We start from the raw sequence: 15,761 nt of genomic DNA on the forward strand, positions 1-15,761 counted from the left end.
GTTGCTTTTGCTTAGAATGAGGACATATTGATTTTATGGTCATTGTCTTGCAGAAATCAGTCAATTCTCACTTTACAATTCAACGATTCCCTCAGGCAGTACTGCCTGTTTTATTGCACTAATATCCTTAGATGTTGAGGTTTTATGACGTGCATGAGTGATATCCTATGTGTTGTGATGGAGGTAATGCTGGGTCTCAGGTGTATCTTTATGTGTCACCTCACTGCAGATTCAGCATTTCCTCTTGTCATCAGTGTCCACAAGCAAAAAACAAAAATCAGCTCAGAGTTTTTAATTTTTTTTAAAAAAAATACAGTTTGTGATTCCTGGGTATGCTAAGTAGTTGCTGGAAAAAAAATACCTTGAAAAAACTGTTTTATTGTATATTTAATGGATCACTATTATGAACACCTTCTTGGAAACTAATCGTGCCTTGAATCTGATGTTGCTCATCTCATTTGATATCGGTGAATATTAAATGCAGGCAATCCTCATGCGGTCGGTAAAATCCTTCCAGTTTAAGGGACATTGGACGGATTCACAGTAGCCCCTCAGTGTGTATGTCCTTATCTTTTGTTATAGGAGCTCAGATTCAGATGGAGCCTTTGAGACCCCTGAATCCACAACCCCTGTGAAAGCTGTTTCCCCCACTGAACCCCAGAAAGAACAGCTATCTGATATCAAAGGTATAGTAGAAGAAATGTTTCATGACTTTTGCCTAGTGCTTCTTTACATCCATGGTTTGTGACTCTATTGCCAGACAGTAGATTCAACACTCAGTATTGCTGCACCACCTAGTGGAGGAGATTGCGCTTCACATCGACATATTTTTTTTTTGACTGATTATCTTCAGTGAGCAGAGAGTTTTGGAATGTTAAAAAGACAAGACCTCAGGCTCTTTCTCTCATCTTGGTGTTTTTACACATTTGGCTCACCTGCTGAGAGAACCACACAGAATTATTTGTGTCACTCTCATCATTGAATGTATTTACTGTCTGTCTCAATTGTGAAGTGCGGCACCTGATCACACACAAAGCAGTGAAAAATTCAGTGATCCATTTTCACTTATTTATGAGTTTATTACCTTTGTACCAGAAGAAAGCTTGATGCCAAATTTTGTCTCTCTCGCTCCATTTCTACAGTTGCAGAAGCTTCGGTTAGTGATCCTTCATCTGATTTAACCCCAGCTCCTCCACCGTGTCGTTCTCCGTCCATTGCTTTTGATGAGAACAAGCCCATTGCTGCCAGCGGTACATACAACATTGACTATTTCGGCCCAGATTCAGCAAGTCACACACTCACTCGTTCGCTCAGCCTCCAGGGTGGAGACTTAGATAGTTCTGGCTTGCTGGACGGATCAGTATCCGGAGGTTTCCGTCCACATTCGGAGTCCTTTAGTGTAGGCACCGAAAGTGCTCCTGGGACACTCCGCAGACCCAAGAAAGTTCGTCCTGGGTCTGTAAAGAAAAAGCCTCTGCTCAGACAGAACTCTAACCCAGAGAGTCCGAGGCCAGCTTCATCGAGCAGTACCCCAGAAATCAAGAAGCGGGCAAAGCCCCGAACTGCCAGCCCTCTTCAGGCTCAGGAGGAACCGGAGGTAGGCTCTGCAACGCCGAGCCCTGGGGGAACCCTTCGAAAAACCAGGAAGAGCCGTGTTGAGACTCCTCCTCCTCTGCCGGAGGAGACCAACCATACCAGCCAAGAGGAGAACCCTGTACTACCTGCCTTACCCCTGTGTCAAGAGGAGACCCCCCTCCCTGGTACGCTGACAGGCACTGACGAATCCCCCATCCCGCCTACTGCCTCCTATAAATGGGATCCAGACAATTTTGAGAACATCGACCCTTTTAGGACTGGAGGAAGTAAAATTGCTAACTCTCCCGTCCTCGGCCGTAAAGATCCTGTATGCGCCCCCATCTCTGCCCGTCCAGAGAGCCCTCCTGTGCCTGCTGCTGAACCGCAGCAGCCAAGTCCCCCGGCTCCTCGTAAAGAGCCAACAACCAACCCTGAGGAGCAACCTATTCTGCCCAAGCGTCAACCCGTAAGACTGGAGTTTGACTACTCAGAGGAGAGCTGTGAGGCATCTCAACAGGCCTCTCCTCCAGTCAAGAAAGTGGGCAAGAAGCCTGGTGCCAAGATGCCTCTGAGAAAACCAAAACTGGGACTGAAAAAGGCCCCTCCAGCTCAGATAGAGCAGCTGGACAACAGCAGTGCTGCAACCCAGAATGGCAATGAAAACGAAATCCCAGTCCCTAAAGCAACTTATAACTTTGAGCCTGACAAATGGGACGATCCAAACTTCAACCCTTTCACATCAAAGAAAGGTATTTCCAATTCCCCCACACTGTCCAGGCCGTCCTATAGCTTTGACCCCAATAACTTTGACGACTCTATAGACCCGTTCAAATCCTCCAACAAGATGTCCAATTCCCCTCCAAAGACATCTGCCTCCTTTGAACTGCCATCCAATGACTATGAGAATGAAAATGATAATGACAACATTGGGGAGCTGGAGGATCAAAACCAGAACAAACCAACCAAAAAGAAGAAAACTCCCATCAAATCGTAAGTTGACATGTTATTTCAAGAAATACGTTTACAGACACACTCTTTTCCGGAGTCTATGTGGGAATGTCTGTTAGGATTTTGGGTTTGTCTGTGTCTGTTCCTATTTCTATCGTCTGCTATGCCAGTGTCCTCTGTCTGTCTCTCTGTCACCTGTATCTGTGTATTTTCATGTCACAGGAAGTCCAAGGGTGTATCCTCTCTATGTTGTATGTTGTAAGTACAGGGACAAACACAGCCATTGCTCCTACTTTGTTCCACTAATACCACAAATTTACTGTCAAGGCAGCATGTTGTCCCTCCTCCTATTAACACAAACGTCACACTGGTTTTAAACAAACAAATCCACTGAAGTGTTGAATCCTCTCAGTTCTAACTGTTTACAATTCTCCATCATATACGGTGTAATCTCAGCTGCTTGTCAGTTGAATAAACTGGTGCAGTCCATACTTGGGTACCTTAAAATCATCCCATATTCCGGTGAGAGATATCAAACAATTGTTCAAAGAATCAACAAGTAGGCTGGATATTGTGCAATTTTACATCATGTTTTGGTGGGACCAGCTTTCTAAAAGGGTTTTATCTTCACCAACTGTAGTCTGTGTAATAGTGCTTAAATAGCTTGGACAATAAGTGAATCATGAGAAACTACACTTGGGAATGTATTACTGTGCTTCTACTTTGTGGCAGTCACACTGCAGTGCTGTTATTTCATTCTAATTCCATACATAAATGTTTAGAAACTATGGAGTACCCATTAATCTGTAATAATACATCATGTTTCCATCACACTCTGAACCCTTCATCTGCATTTCCAAAAACATGTGTGCTCCATGGCATTTATTTCAATAAAAACTCAGGACATCTTAACAAACTCAACATTTGCCATCACTATTTAGTAATAACTAAATATCCAGCACTCATAACAAATATTTTACAATATATATTTTAATATTTTTTGTTTTATTAGAACCATGCACAGTAAGTAGGTTGATTACACATTTGGTGATGTCGCGAATTTTTCCTTTCATTTTCTGCCTACCTTTCCTTGGATTCTTTATTTTGCTCTTGTAACAATATATTCACATGAATTTGTAGTCCAGGATGCCAAGGATTGGCATAAAATTTGAGTTATTTGTTTAATGATAACTGATTTTTTTCCTCCATCAGTAATACTTTCAGAGTGAAGAGATCACCAAAGAAGTCACCATTATCTGACCCATCGCAGGTATGCAGTACTTCATTTTCTCTTTTTGCGGTATCACTATTGTCTTTATATTTCGAGGTTTCCCACCTGCCATGTGTTCTAGGATGCGCCCTCTGCAGACGAGCCAAACTCCCTCCACTCGCAGGACGACCACGCCACAGACGAGGAGAAGCTGGCCTCCTCCACCGGGCATAAATGGGCAACCCTTCACAACGTGGATACGGAGTTGAAATCCGACCAACAAGACTTCCCTCAGCCGTGCGATCTAACGTCCTTTGTCAATGAGAACAGTCTTCCACAGGAGACTCCAGGTGAGGCATCAACTGTCTGATTCTTTGTCCGGATAACAGCTAGTGGACGTCATACCAGACATGGATGTGGCTCAGGAGAAATATTTGGATGTGTCCTAATTTACAACAATCAGCCAGGCTGCTTTTTATTCGTCCAGCAATATTATTGATTTTGTTTTCTGGTCAAAGTGACATAAGCCTATTGGCCCACTTCTCTGTTGATCTCTGACCTCCAGAAGAGCCACCCCTTCCCAGAGGCTGTGTGGCTCAACCCATCTGGGTCAGATATGAATCGAAGGACAGGCAGCTCTGGCTCAACCTCTGATCCCACTAGAACACATCTAGACACCAGATATTTGTGTTTCCTGATCTTTTTTTGTACATAATACCCCTTTTTTCCCATTTTGTTTTAGTGCCAGACTATGAAATCGAGTACATGGAGAAGATTGGATCTGCTTCCCCAGTAAGTATTTGTTAATATCTAAAACTTTGGTTTGTTGTCTGTTAATTGTAGTATTCTTTTCAATTTCTATATCTCCAATACGTTTGTGATTGAAAGAAAAACATTCATTTTGTTTGTCTAATAGCCCCTGTCTGCGAAGAAGCCGTCTCTGTACTTGAAATTGGACTCCGTGTCCGACAACTTAACCAAAACGACGTGTGCCCATGGATCTGAGCCCAGCTCTCCCTGCACAGGGTAAAACATGCATCCCTGCTCATTTGGTATTTTTCAAAACAGCTGTTTTTTGGTATTACATGATTGTTTTGTGTATCTTAAAGTGTTGGCCTCTTTCTTATTCTCTACCATGATAATTATAGCATGGCAGAGAATGCTGTATATGCATTTCCGAGGCTTGTGCCATGTGTTCATTAACACCCTCATTCATCATATACAGTACGTAATATGCCGCACCTTGTTCTCCCTTCCCTCGGTGGCCGGTTTTCTCATTCCGTGCAGGAGTTTTGAGGAGATGGAGGCCCAGATCACAGCAGGTATGAAGACTCCGGTGCTGAGCTCCCGGTCTGGCCTTGAGGACTCTACGGGGGAAAAGAGCCGGAAGAGGGAAAGCGAGGCGCTCAGCAGAACGCAGAGCACAGAGAGGGACGAACAGGTGAGACTAAGGCTGTTATTCAAAACTAAATGACAAACACACAAGAACAGCCTGAGCACAGTGAATAGCTTTCAAATCTGTGTGCAGTTGCATTCATTTGAGGGGATTGTTGGTTTTTTTTACATTCACATCATGGTGATTTTTTTTTTTTTTTTGCCACAAGAGGGTGACAGAGAGCCACACTGCACCTTTATTATCGACCATGACTCAGCTTTCCAGCATGAACGCCATCAGTTAGTGATTTTCATCAAAGCCTTGTCACAGACAACAAATATGCATTCCTCCCTGTTAGTACCCAGCTTAAAATCAGTCAGTCTGCTCCCAGTGCTGCCACTAAAAAACACTCAGCGCTTTGCCATGCTGTCCCCTGCCCTCCTGCCCTTCCTGTACCTACCTACCTACCTACTCCTTCCGGTGCCCTTGTAGCCGTCTAGCCAGATCCCCACAGAGGCCCCGGCTCCAGGCCCAGCCTTCTCCCCGTTAGACAGACTGTGTGAAATCGATGACCCCCTGCAGTACCTGGAGCCTGACCTGGCCGAGACCAACCCCACAGCATTCGCCCAAAAGCTACAGGTGTGTTCACAGACCACACATGACTGCACACGATACACATGACAGGTCTCCCTTTTATGGTTTTCATATGTGACTGTGTGTGTGTTTGGGTGTGTGTATGTATGTTGTGCAAACTTAATTTCCATCGTTTTACCTTATTTCATCCTGCCTTTTTATTTTACATTTTTCCCTGCTCCTCCTTTGGTTGCAGTTTTTAGCTTGACACTTGAAAAAGATTAACGAGTCAGACAGATGTAAACAGGCTCAAGTGTGCGTGCTCATCTCAAGTTTTTATGTTTCCCTTTGCTCTTTCATCCTTGGGCCGCATCCCTCCTCCCTTCTCCTGAAATTTGGCCCAAATGTGTGTGGCCAAGGAGGAGCTGGTGCTTGCTGCCTTGAGGATAGAGGCTCTGCAGGTAGCCAAAAACATCTCTCAGTGCCCCTCCCTCTCCACTGTAACCCCCAAGGTACTGCGCTGAGTTAGCCTGCACCTGCTGGATGCAAGTGTGTATGAGGGAGTGTACGTCTGAATGAGAAAAGATGCAACTTTGAATGGATGATCATCGAAATGCGGGGGGTGTGTGTGAACTGCATACGTGCGCGGTTGTAGTGTGTGTGTGTGTGTGTGTGTGTGTGTGTGTGCACGGGTGTGTCTCAGCCTGCTTACTCTCCCCCTCAATCACACCATTTTGAGTGTGACTTTGAACCCCATGGCCTTATCAACCAGGTGACTGTACCGCCACATCCACAGACAGTCACTTCTGCTTCCCCACATATCAAATCTCTAACATGGCTTTATTCCCTCCAGCTTCCTCCCCGACTAGCAGCAAGTCCCTGTAGGGTGGCTCCCTGGGGGACGCAGTGGTGTGGCTTCTTTCAGTCCCTTGCCTTTTTTATGCATGTTGAGAGACATGCATGTTTTCTGTTCATGACGTGCTTACATGGACACGAATGTGACTGGAGACATCTCGTAAATGATGGAGCATTAGCCGCAGAGACGACATGCCTAAGTTACTCTCCCATCCGCACTGATGTTGTGCCTCCAGTGTTTTGAATACCCAGTCACATTCTTGCTTTGTGATTTGGTCCTTTTTTGCCAACTAACAGCACTAACACAAAAGCTGCAGGTGGTCCAGCGTTCGGTTTGAGCAAAATCTGGGAATTTGCTTGATGAAGGAAAAAGGTGGTGTAAAGTCAAGCTGATGGGAATTCTTAAAGTCAGGGCAGGTGCATCCCAACCCGGTTCCCCTTCATGTCTCATGCTGTCCTACACATTTCACAGTCTCGACTCAAGAAACCCACCACTCGGCGTTGGAATATCAACGGTTCCCCCTTATTAAAAGTAAGAGTACCTGTTGGAGTGAAACCCCCGTGGTCCGATCCTGTCCTAATTCACCTACCGCCCAGTCCAAGTATTTGGTTATTAACACTTGTGATTGTGTCCAACATCTTATTTTTCTATGAGAAAAATAATGATTTTTACACTTTAAAATGAGTGAAATTCTTCAGTCAAACCCATTGCCCAAAACATTCTCAGTTTCTGTACAGTGCAAGAAATGCAGTGGCTGTAATTCCTGTACTTTTTGCCCAGTTTGGATCAAGATGCCTTGTTTTTACAGCTGATATTTACCGTCTTACCCAGTTGGACTGCTGAGGCAGAATCATTGTCCAAATACGAAGAGACTGCGCTGCATACTTTACCTCCAGTAGATCTAAGAAACCCGAGATTCGTTTGTGTCTAGTAAAGTTGTGCTTTGTACCCTGTGAGCGAGTCGTGTTCTCGGCGGTTAAATCTAGCATCCTTTTTGTCGTCTTCCAGTCACTTGTTTCTTTGTTTTGAATGTTGTTTGTCTAGAATTTAAATTTTGGTTTGTTCTGTTTTTGGTTACATTAAGCCTGCCTAATCTGAGGTTTTCTTTTAAGTTTTTCTAAAAGTCTGGGTGTTCAGTTTTAACAGATTTAATTGATGAACTTCCCTCCTCATGAAACACTTGCAGTTTTCTTTTTTGGGAAGTCGGGCTTTAAACTCTGCATTGTGCAGCTTTCTGCACTTGTGTGAGACAAACTTGAAGGGACCATAGAGGAGAAAAAAGCACTCCATTCCAGGCTATTTTTAAGTAGTTTTTCTACAAATCTTTATTTTGTTCTGCCAACAGTTCTCCTCCAAGTGGAACTAAGATGCTTTTTATTTGACATGTGATCCAGAGTGATTCACTGTTATCGCCACAGGTCCAGAGGTCTGTATTTATCCTTTTAATGTTTCTGTTTGTGCCAGACTAAATATAAAAAGACATCCATGGTTACCTCAACGCGACTAGTCCTCACATTCAGCAGAACAAGGGATTTATTGCTGGAGCCAAACCAAACACTTAACTCTTTTTTTCCCAAGTATTAGTAGATCTCCTGCTCCTTGTCCACTGTGAGCCCCCAGCATTTCACCAAATCCCCCTGTAATCCAGCTCTACCAAGGATGACTAAATCCCTTTCAGAGCAGACTTTCAGGGGACCAAAAGTGGTACTAGAACAAGGATTGGTTTTGCATTTTGGAATGATGTTTTATGCGAGGATTAGGTTTTCTTTCTTCTTTTTTTTTTTTTCTTTTTCTTGGTATAGTTTGGGTCTCAACAGCCACGGAAACGCTGTAATGTGTCTCTCAGTGTGCTACGGTACATTGATCATATTTCAATGCATCATGTGAGAATTTCAAACTAAATGTTTCCAGATTCACAATCCCATTAATCCGAAAAGATGATCACCATAAATATTTTTTTTTAAAACAAGCCATGTAAGTGCAGCAGCACAAATGTGTATTGCCCTAAATATTCAGTTTATTTTTTTCCAATAAAAAAAGTTCTCTTTAAACATGAATATTAAAAGCTAAATCTTCTCTGGTTTTGTATGAAGTTTGGGAATCATAGGTTACACAGGTAAGACCAGTTTTGCTGCCCTGTCCGCCCTCCGATCTTCCCTCTCCTGTATCCGATCAGCTGCTCCTCTCTGCATTGCCTGGCCCCGATCACATCCAAGCTACTGCGATGAGCAGGTGACCATGACCGCTCAGCTGGGGGCAGCATCAGCCAATCACATGGCTAATACTGTGGCAATGAAGACTGTTTCATCCAATCATGTAGCGGCTGACCAAGTCTTCAGGAACACCACTAGCTTGCCTCATTTACATATTGATTTTGCTGTGCGGGCACATTTTGATATAGTTCGATGCTGCCTTGGTTTGGTTCAGGATTCCTGATGAGAATGCACGTGTGAGCCCGAGGGTGAGGGTCTCCCAGCAGCAGCTTGATCTGGTTTGTAACGGGCTATGTTTCCATTCCTGTCCCTCTTGTTCCTCGGTTCCTGGAAGCAGCACAGAGATCTATCATCTTCAGTGGAGAATGCCGTATCCAAGAACTCCCTGTATGCCAGGAACACCACCAACACCGCCTACATAGAAGGGGAGAGCCCTCATCTACCCAGAGATCTGGACCACTCATTGGGCATCGCGCGGGAAGAGGTGCCCCCAAAGTCGTTTCTTTACATTGAGATGCTGACAGTTTAAGTAGAGCAACTTATAATTGATTTTGTCGCCATCCTCAGATTGTCTCAAAGGAGAAAGAAGTGCTGGAGTGGCAGAGGAAGTATGAAGACAGCCGTCAGGAAGTGGTGGAGATGAGGTAAGAAAACACCCCTTTTGTGGTTATCACCTTCATCACCTTCATCCCGCCGGTGTTACAGCCGCACACTCAGCAGCTGAGATGTGAGATCTTCTGTTGTTTTCAGTAAATAACGGTGTGCGTGATGCCACATGTCTCTCAAGCCAGCGTTTAACCCGCTGATCAGTTTAACACGCTTAAACTGCCAAGCAAAGCCATGGTCAGCAGCAGACTGGAAAGCAAGTTAAAGAGGTCCATGTCAGTCTCACGGTCACCACGCGCTCTAGTGGTGCAGGATTTTATTTCCCCACAAGGTCTTTTTTTTGGAAACGAACAATATTGGAATTAAAAAAAAAAAAGGCATGTTAAACAATAAAACATTTTTAACACCATTATAAGAAGGAGAAGGAGAGAAGAATTTAATTGTTTAAAATTATATCTATGCAAATTGTACAGTTTAAACATTAACTAAGAAAATGTTTCATGCTTAAAGTTGCTGTCTGGTGGTTTATACAACAATCTCATCGCTCACAAGGGGGCTTTAACTGCAATTGTCTTCAGACGATCAATTCAGGATGAAACAGAGGCTCCTAATTGGGGTCCAGGGAACTGGAGAGATGCAGCCTTGCTCTCTGTCAGCAGGTGGTGGCTGTGAGTCCAGCTGGCCCCTTCTCAGTATGGATAAGAAAGAGCTTACTTCATTTGACTGATTGGACTGTGGATAAGGAGGGGCTAAGAGGCTAAGTGGGAGGCATGGCTAATCAATCCTCTTACATTTAGCAACCTGATTTTATCAAAACAAAGCCTTCTGTTGGTTCCTCTTCCCCTTTTGATTGGAGTCTGGGGAAACTTCCAGCAACAAGACTGGAATGACGAGAGAAAATAAAAAAAAAAACTAAACACTGTTGAGAGTATCTAAATTTTAGAAGAAGTCACATCAAATCTTCTTTTTTAATGTGTCAGGACATTTTCTACTGTCTGTGTTCAATTTTATATTCAATTTGCTAAAGGCCAGTGAAAGACACAGGCAAACCTACTGAATGCAGATGTGTTCAATTCCATGTAAAGCTTATATGATATACTCCTCTTTGGAAAAATTGAACATGCACTGTTTGTCTTCCATAGGAGAATTGTTGCAGAGTATGAGAAGACAATTGCGCAGATGATTGGTGAGTCCGTCTTAAAAATGTTTGATTTTAACTCACAGTAATTTAATTTATCATCTGGTGTCTCTCCCCCATCTCTGCCACTGTTTTTTGTACTTGCCTATTCGCAGTCTGAGTGACAGGCTAAATATTTTTTTGAGTCCCTTTCCCCTGCCACTGATTTCAGACAAGTCAATATTTTCAACCCTTGCACCAAAGCAGCTTTGCTCCGTGTTTACGTTCACATTTAATTGGCATAAAGTAAATTCCGAGGTCAGTGGAAGGGGAGGCACTCACTCTACAGCTTCACTGGACTCATTGACTTTCACTGCAAGCTCACGGCTCCGAATCACGATTTGCTGCTCTGACCTACATCATCTTTGGCACGTCTGGACCTTCCCGAAGATTTGATTTCCGCTGGTGTTTGATTTCCATTTGTACTCTCATTAAAGCACAGTCACACCAAAAAAAAAGGAACAGTTTGTCTCTGCCCATGTCTAACACTCGGCTCTCTCACGTGTCTTGCCCTCCCAGCTTGACTTAACACGGTCCCTTCTTTTCTGTTCTGCTCTCATCTTTGCCCCTTACTATTTGAAAAACCCTGACAGGCATGCCAGGTGAGTAAAGCAGAAATGCCCTTCATTAAGTCTGTCGGCTCGCATCGCTCCATCCGTCCGTCCATCAGAGAGCGGAGCAGATGTGCTCCCTTTCTTCATCTCATCCAGTGACGTAAACGTTTGTCCATTTTGTTGCGTTCCGTCCTGTAAATTCGAGACATTCGCTGTTTGGTTTCTGGTCAAATAAAGAAAGAATCTTTTGGTATTTCTTCACTTTCAGTTTTTATCATCCTCCAGTTGCTCATGTTTGGTAAAGAATCGTGCAAATTTAATCAGGTGTGCATCTAAAGTCGTGCATGAGCATCTTCAGTTTGAATATGACTGAGGAGGGTTGCATTCAGGCAGCTTGAATAAGTTATGCAGTCCTGGTTTGTGGTGGGAAAGTAGAAAGACAGTGGAACTACTAATCATCTTATGCAGAAGGGTCTAGAACAGGGATGGGCTTTTGTTTGCCTCAGGGGCCACAAAAAGAAAAAGAATTAGAATTGTGTGTCGAGGTTAAAATCCAGTTCAAAACAGTATATTTAGTATCTGAAAATCAAATGTGGAAATGTCCCACTGTTTATATAAATGATACATTCTGTGAGTATCTTTCCGTTTTTACTATTTATCAACCATTTCAAGGTAATATTTGTTAACTTTAGCAGTTCAAATAGATAAAGATATGTCCACAACAACAAACTATGTAGAAAAAGTGTTCATCTTTTATATATGATTAGTGCAGTTCTATCACATGCATCATGCATATAAATCTTCATTCAATTCTGATTTTTGCATTTACCTCATTTGAGCCAGTTATGGTCAACCAAGGGGGTTGACGTGGCTGTAAAATGCAAAAGTTTGGTCTAGAAGTCACTCGAAGCAAACCGACGAGCAGCTGTGTCTCTCTGGTGTACGAGTGTCTTTGGCGTCTCCATCGGTCAGTGTTTTTGTTTGCATGCTACATGGGTATAACAAAAAGTGTGATCAAGTGTTGTTAAGTCATTCTAATCCACAAATCCATTGTGACATAGAGCCAAAAATATCAAATAGTCTGTATTTGTGTGAGTTAAACGTCTTTGAATAACGTATGTACTCGCGACAGCCGTCTCCATTGTTAATACACGGATGGCTAATGTCATGTTTGCTTCTGTCCTTCAGAGGATGACCAGAAGGAGAAATCTCTCTCCCACCATACCATCCAGCAGCTGATCATGGAGAAGGACCAGGCCTTAGCTGACCTCAACTCTGTGGAAAAGTCTCTGGCTGACCTCTTCCGGCGTTACGAGAAGATGAAAGATGTGCTGGAAGGTTTCCGCAAGGTAACGTACAAATTACTTGTCACTATTTTTTTCTTTTTGTCTGAATGTCCGGTCTTGTAAGTAGATCTCAGATTTAGTTTTGACCCCCCTCATGGCGAGTCATCAAGATATTTCACTCCCCTCAGAATGAAGAGGTCTTAAAGAAATGTGCACAGGAGTATCTGTCAAGGGTCCGCAAGGAGGAGCAGAGATATCAGGCTCTGAAGATTCATGCAGAGGAGAAACTGGACAAGTAAGTCTTTAAATACCCTTATTATTGTGCAGTGAATATTATTTCCATTAAAGGGAAGGAACGGCAATAACTACACAATAGCTCAATGATCAGTTGAAATATGTTTGGATACAAGTCACTGAATTAACTGTTTCTATAGACTAGCTTCAGTCCATGTATTCAATATTTCTGAAGATCAATTCTTTATTTGTGTTGGTCATATTAAGGTTTTGCTTTCTTAGGATTTTCCAGGCGTATGAAAATTATGCAGAGGTAACAGGTGCCTCGATAACTTTTGTGTCTCCAGGGCGAATGCAGAGATAGCTCAGGTGCGAGTCAAGGCCAAGCAGGAACAGACGGCCTACCAGGCCAGTCTGAGGAAGGAGCAGATGAAGGTGGACTCTCTGGAGCGCACGCTGGAGCAAAAGGTTCCTGAATTATTCCAAAAAATATTTCCTTTTAAAGTATCTATGCAGTTTCGGGCATATGAAGTGTGAAACCACTGTTTTTTTTTGTTTGTTTTTTTTATTTTAGAACAAAGAGATCGAAGAGTTAACAAAGATCTGCGATGAGCTCATTGCCAAGATGGGGAAGAGTTAACAGCCGCAACGCCAGGGGGAAACAGAGGATCCCTCTTCCGACAACCTACAGCTCATGTGATGTTGGAATTTACTTCTTTTCCTCAGATGTTGTGAATACTTGATCCACAGGAATGGCTTCCTTTAAATTACCGTGTACATTTTTAATGTGTCAGTTTATCGTGCTGTATCAGGGGCCTGGTTTAAAGGGTTAGAAAATCTCCCTTATCACGTGTGTGTGTGTGTGTGTGTGTGTGTGTGTGTGTGTGTGTGTGTGTGTGTGTGTGTGTGTGTGTGTGTGTGTGTGTGTGTGTGTGTGTGTGTGTGTGTGTGTGTGTGTGTGTGTGAAATGCTCATCCACTTCTAAAGCACTCAAACAGTCATAATAGCTTCTTGCATGTGAGAGAGAAAGAAAAAGAATTTAATGTTTTGTATATACTGTAGGACGGACTCATCTGCATTTTTAATAGTTCTTTTGTCATCCTCCGCTCTCCTCATGTATCCTTGTAGATATTTGTCATAGCTTTTTTTTTTTTTTTTTTTTGATGGAACTTTATTTTGAGGATTTTATTTTGATATAAAGCAAACTAATTGTTACTGTATTCAGTTGTGACCAGAAGTAATTTAATTTTGAATGGAACTGTTCTAGTCATTGCAATGGTCGTTTGTCACACTGAGGAATAACTTGTCTGCACAGCTACTGTACAGCATCTGCTTACAAAGTGCAATAAAAGATGGCAATACAGCCTGCTGAGTTCACTCTTCTTATTCCTCTTACTAACATGTTTTTGCTCTGGATATTGGATGGTACTCCATGGGAAGTGCTGCACATCACAGTACGCATTACCTCAGCAGTTCTTAGGATGGAACAGATTAAGAGCAAGAAGTTTGTGGCAAGGGGAAAGGGCCAGAATTATATTCAAGATGTTGCAGTTTGGAAAAGAAAAGGGTGGAATTAACCTTCCCTGCTTGCAGGATTATTACCATCACCAGCTGAGATTTTAGTCTGCTTGTGTTCACCAATTTGTACTTAGACCACATAGAATGAATTAGGGGTAACTCCGGCCTCCAGTGCCTCTGTCCTACGTCTCTCCCAGTTGCAGCACACCTGATTGCAATGAGGCTCATTACTGCGCTTCTTTACAAGCCTGATGAAGACACTGACATCAGATTGGGGTGCACTGATGCAGGGAGACGTCGAAAACATGCAGCCACTGGAATGAATGGTGCATCCAAGACTTGAGTCTGAAAAGATTTAACTATCTATTATTCATTCAGCCACACAGGGGGTTCCCAAAGTTTGGAAACCTTAATAGAACAAGCATGGACTGGAAAAAGGAGTATTTTAGGTTCATGCAAGTGAAATACCATTTCAACAAACATCTAACTAAAGCTAGATCATGCAACAATGATCCCTCCAAATTACACAGAGCCTTACAACGACCGAAATGCGAATACAGAACATATAAAAAAGAAGTGAGGAAAAACAAGTATGATGCTGATCATACTTGAGAGCTGGGAGAACGAATGTTAACTGCAGTGATCTTCAACCAGGTCAAACACATGGAGGCAGTTCTGCTGGAAAAAAAAAAAATATTGCAAGATTTTTTCATCACACCCATTAGAAATGACATCAAGGAAACTGTTCGAAATGGAGTCGATCACTTCTATCTTTTCTGAGACTGCCAGGTAAGGCCTTACTGGAAAGAGATCCACAAACATTAAAAAAAAAAAAGAGTGTTTGGTGCAAATAGCCCATTTAACTGGGAGATTTACTGTTAAAGATGCGGCACAACAAAAACAATTAAAAACTTCTAGCTGTAGGCTACTAGTGGCGGCCAATAACAAGTTATGAGGAAGAGGAAGTCAACTGTGTTGGAAACTCTTGAGACTTTCAAGGTCGTTTTGTTATCGGTGGTTGTTCACTTGTTGTACATTGTTAGCTTAGTGTGTTTTGTTTAAATGTGTCATCTGTTTCAATTTTGTAGTACAAACTGTTACAACTTATCTTATTATTACATCTATTATGTTTTACATAAAATTTATGCTCTTCAAATATTTGTTGATTATTACAAATGATAGTTGAACCCTTCTCTGTTCACCCACGATGGAAAAGAAAATCAATGCATTTCCACCATCACCATTCAGTTTTTCTTAAATGTCTTTATTTTTTAACTTACGTGTATTTCTCATGCAGCACTTTCTGCTGGTTCCATTCAGAACACATTGAGTTTATAACAGCATGTCTCGTGTCTCTCTTTTGGTCTGTGTTCTCTAGATGATGACATCACTTAAAACTGATACATTGTTGCAACTCCTCAGTCAGAAAAATTCTAAATGACATCATCATCTAATTTGCATAGCAGCTCATTTGCATATATAGGTAAAATTGAGCTTTATTGTTAAGACCAGTGGTGGGAGTAATGGTGTTTAAATAAACAACGTTACTATTTGTAGTGATGAGCAATCTTACTAATTATATTTTCCAGCGTTACAAAACATTACTGTTATCAGGGGCGGTTCCCCTGTTATGATT

At 42.5% G+C, this 15,761-nt stretch overlaps 1 protein-coding gene across 5 annotated transcripts in view; it reads left to right on the forward strand.

Annotated features, from left to right (window-relative positions):
- tacc2 (transforming, acidic coiled-coil containing protein 2) overlaps nt 1-13,973 on the forward strand; it is a 46,028-nt gene extending 32,055 nt beyond the window's left edge. Inside the window, exons 5-22 of one of the 5 annotated variants that reach the window (XM_030107326.1) lie at nt 583-686; nt 1,143-2,565; nt 2,746-2,781; nt 3,736-3,793; nt 3,876-4,083; nt 4,476-4,525; nt 4,650-4,759; nt 5,021-5,174; nt 5,601-5,747; nt 6,101-6,193; nt 9,088-9,234; nt 9,318-9,394; nt 10,499-10,542; nt 11,127-11,135; nt 12,276-12,436; nt 12,562-12,668; nt 12,955-13,075; nt 13,182-13,973. In XM_030107326.1, the coding sequence (XP_029963186.1) occupies nt 583-686; nt 1,143-2,565; nt 2,746-2,781; nt 3,736-3,793; nt 3,876-4,083; nt 4,476-4,525; nt 4,650-4,759; nt 5,021-5,174; nt 5,601-5,747; nt 6,101-6,193; nt 9,088-9,234; nt 9,318-9,394; nt 10,499-10,542; nt 11,127-11,135; nt 12,276-12,436; nt 12,562-12,668; nt 12,955-13,075; nt 13,182-13,247 (3,115 nt within the window). In that variant the 3' untranslated portion in view covers nt 13,248-13,973. Of the gene's footprint in view, nt 1-582; nt 687-1,142; nt 2,566-2,745; nt 2,782-3,735; nt 3,794-3,875; nt 4,084-4,475; nt 4,526-4,649; nt 4,760-5,020; nt 5,175-5,600; nt 5,748-6,100; nt 6,194-7,008; nt 7,069-9,087; nt 9,235-9,317; nt 9,395-10,498; nt 10,543-11,126; nt 11,136-12,275; nt 12,437-12,561; nt 12,669-12,954; nt 13,076-13,181 lie in introns of all 5 variants that reach the window. The other 4 variants (XM_030107327.1, XM_030107325.1, XM_030107328.1 and 1 more) reach the window with 4 other exon arrangements.
- The last annotated feature ends 1,788 nt before the right edge of the window (nt 13,974-15,761 follow it).

Source organism: Salarias fasciatus, chromosome 13, assembly GCF_902148845.1.
Source record: "Salarias fasciatus chromosome 13, fSalaFa1.1, whole genome shotgun sequence".
NCBI classification, from domain to species: domain Eukaryota; kingdom Metazoa; phylum Chordata; class Actinopteri; order Blenniiformes; family Blenniidae; genus Salarias; species Salarias fasciatus.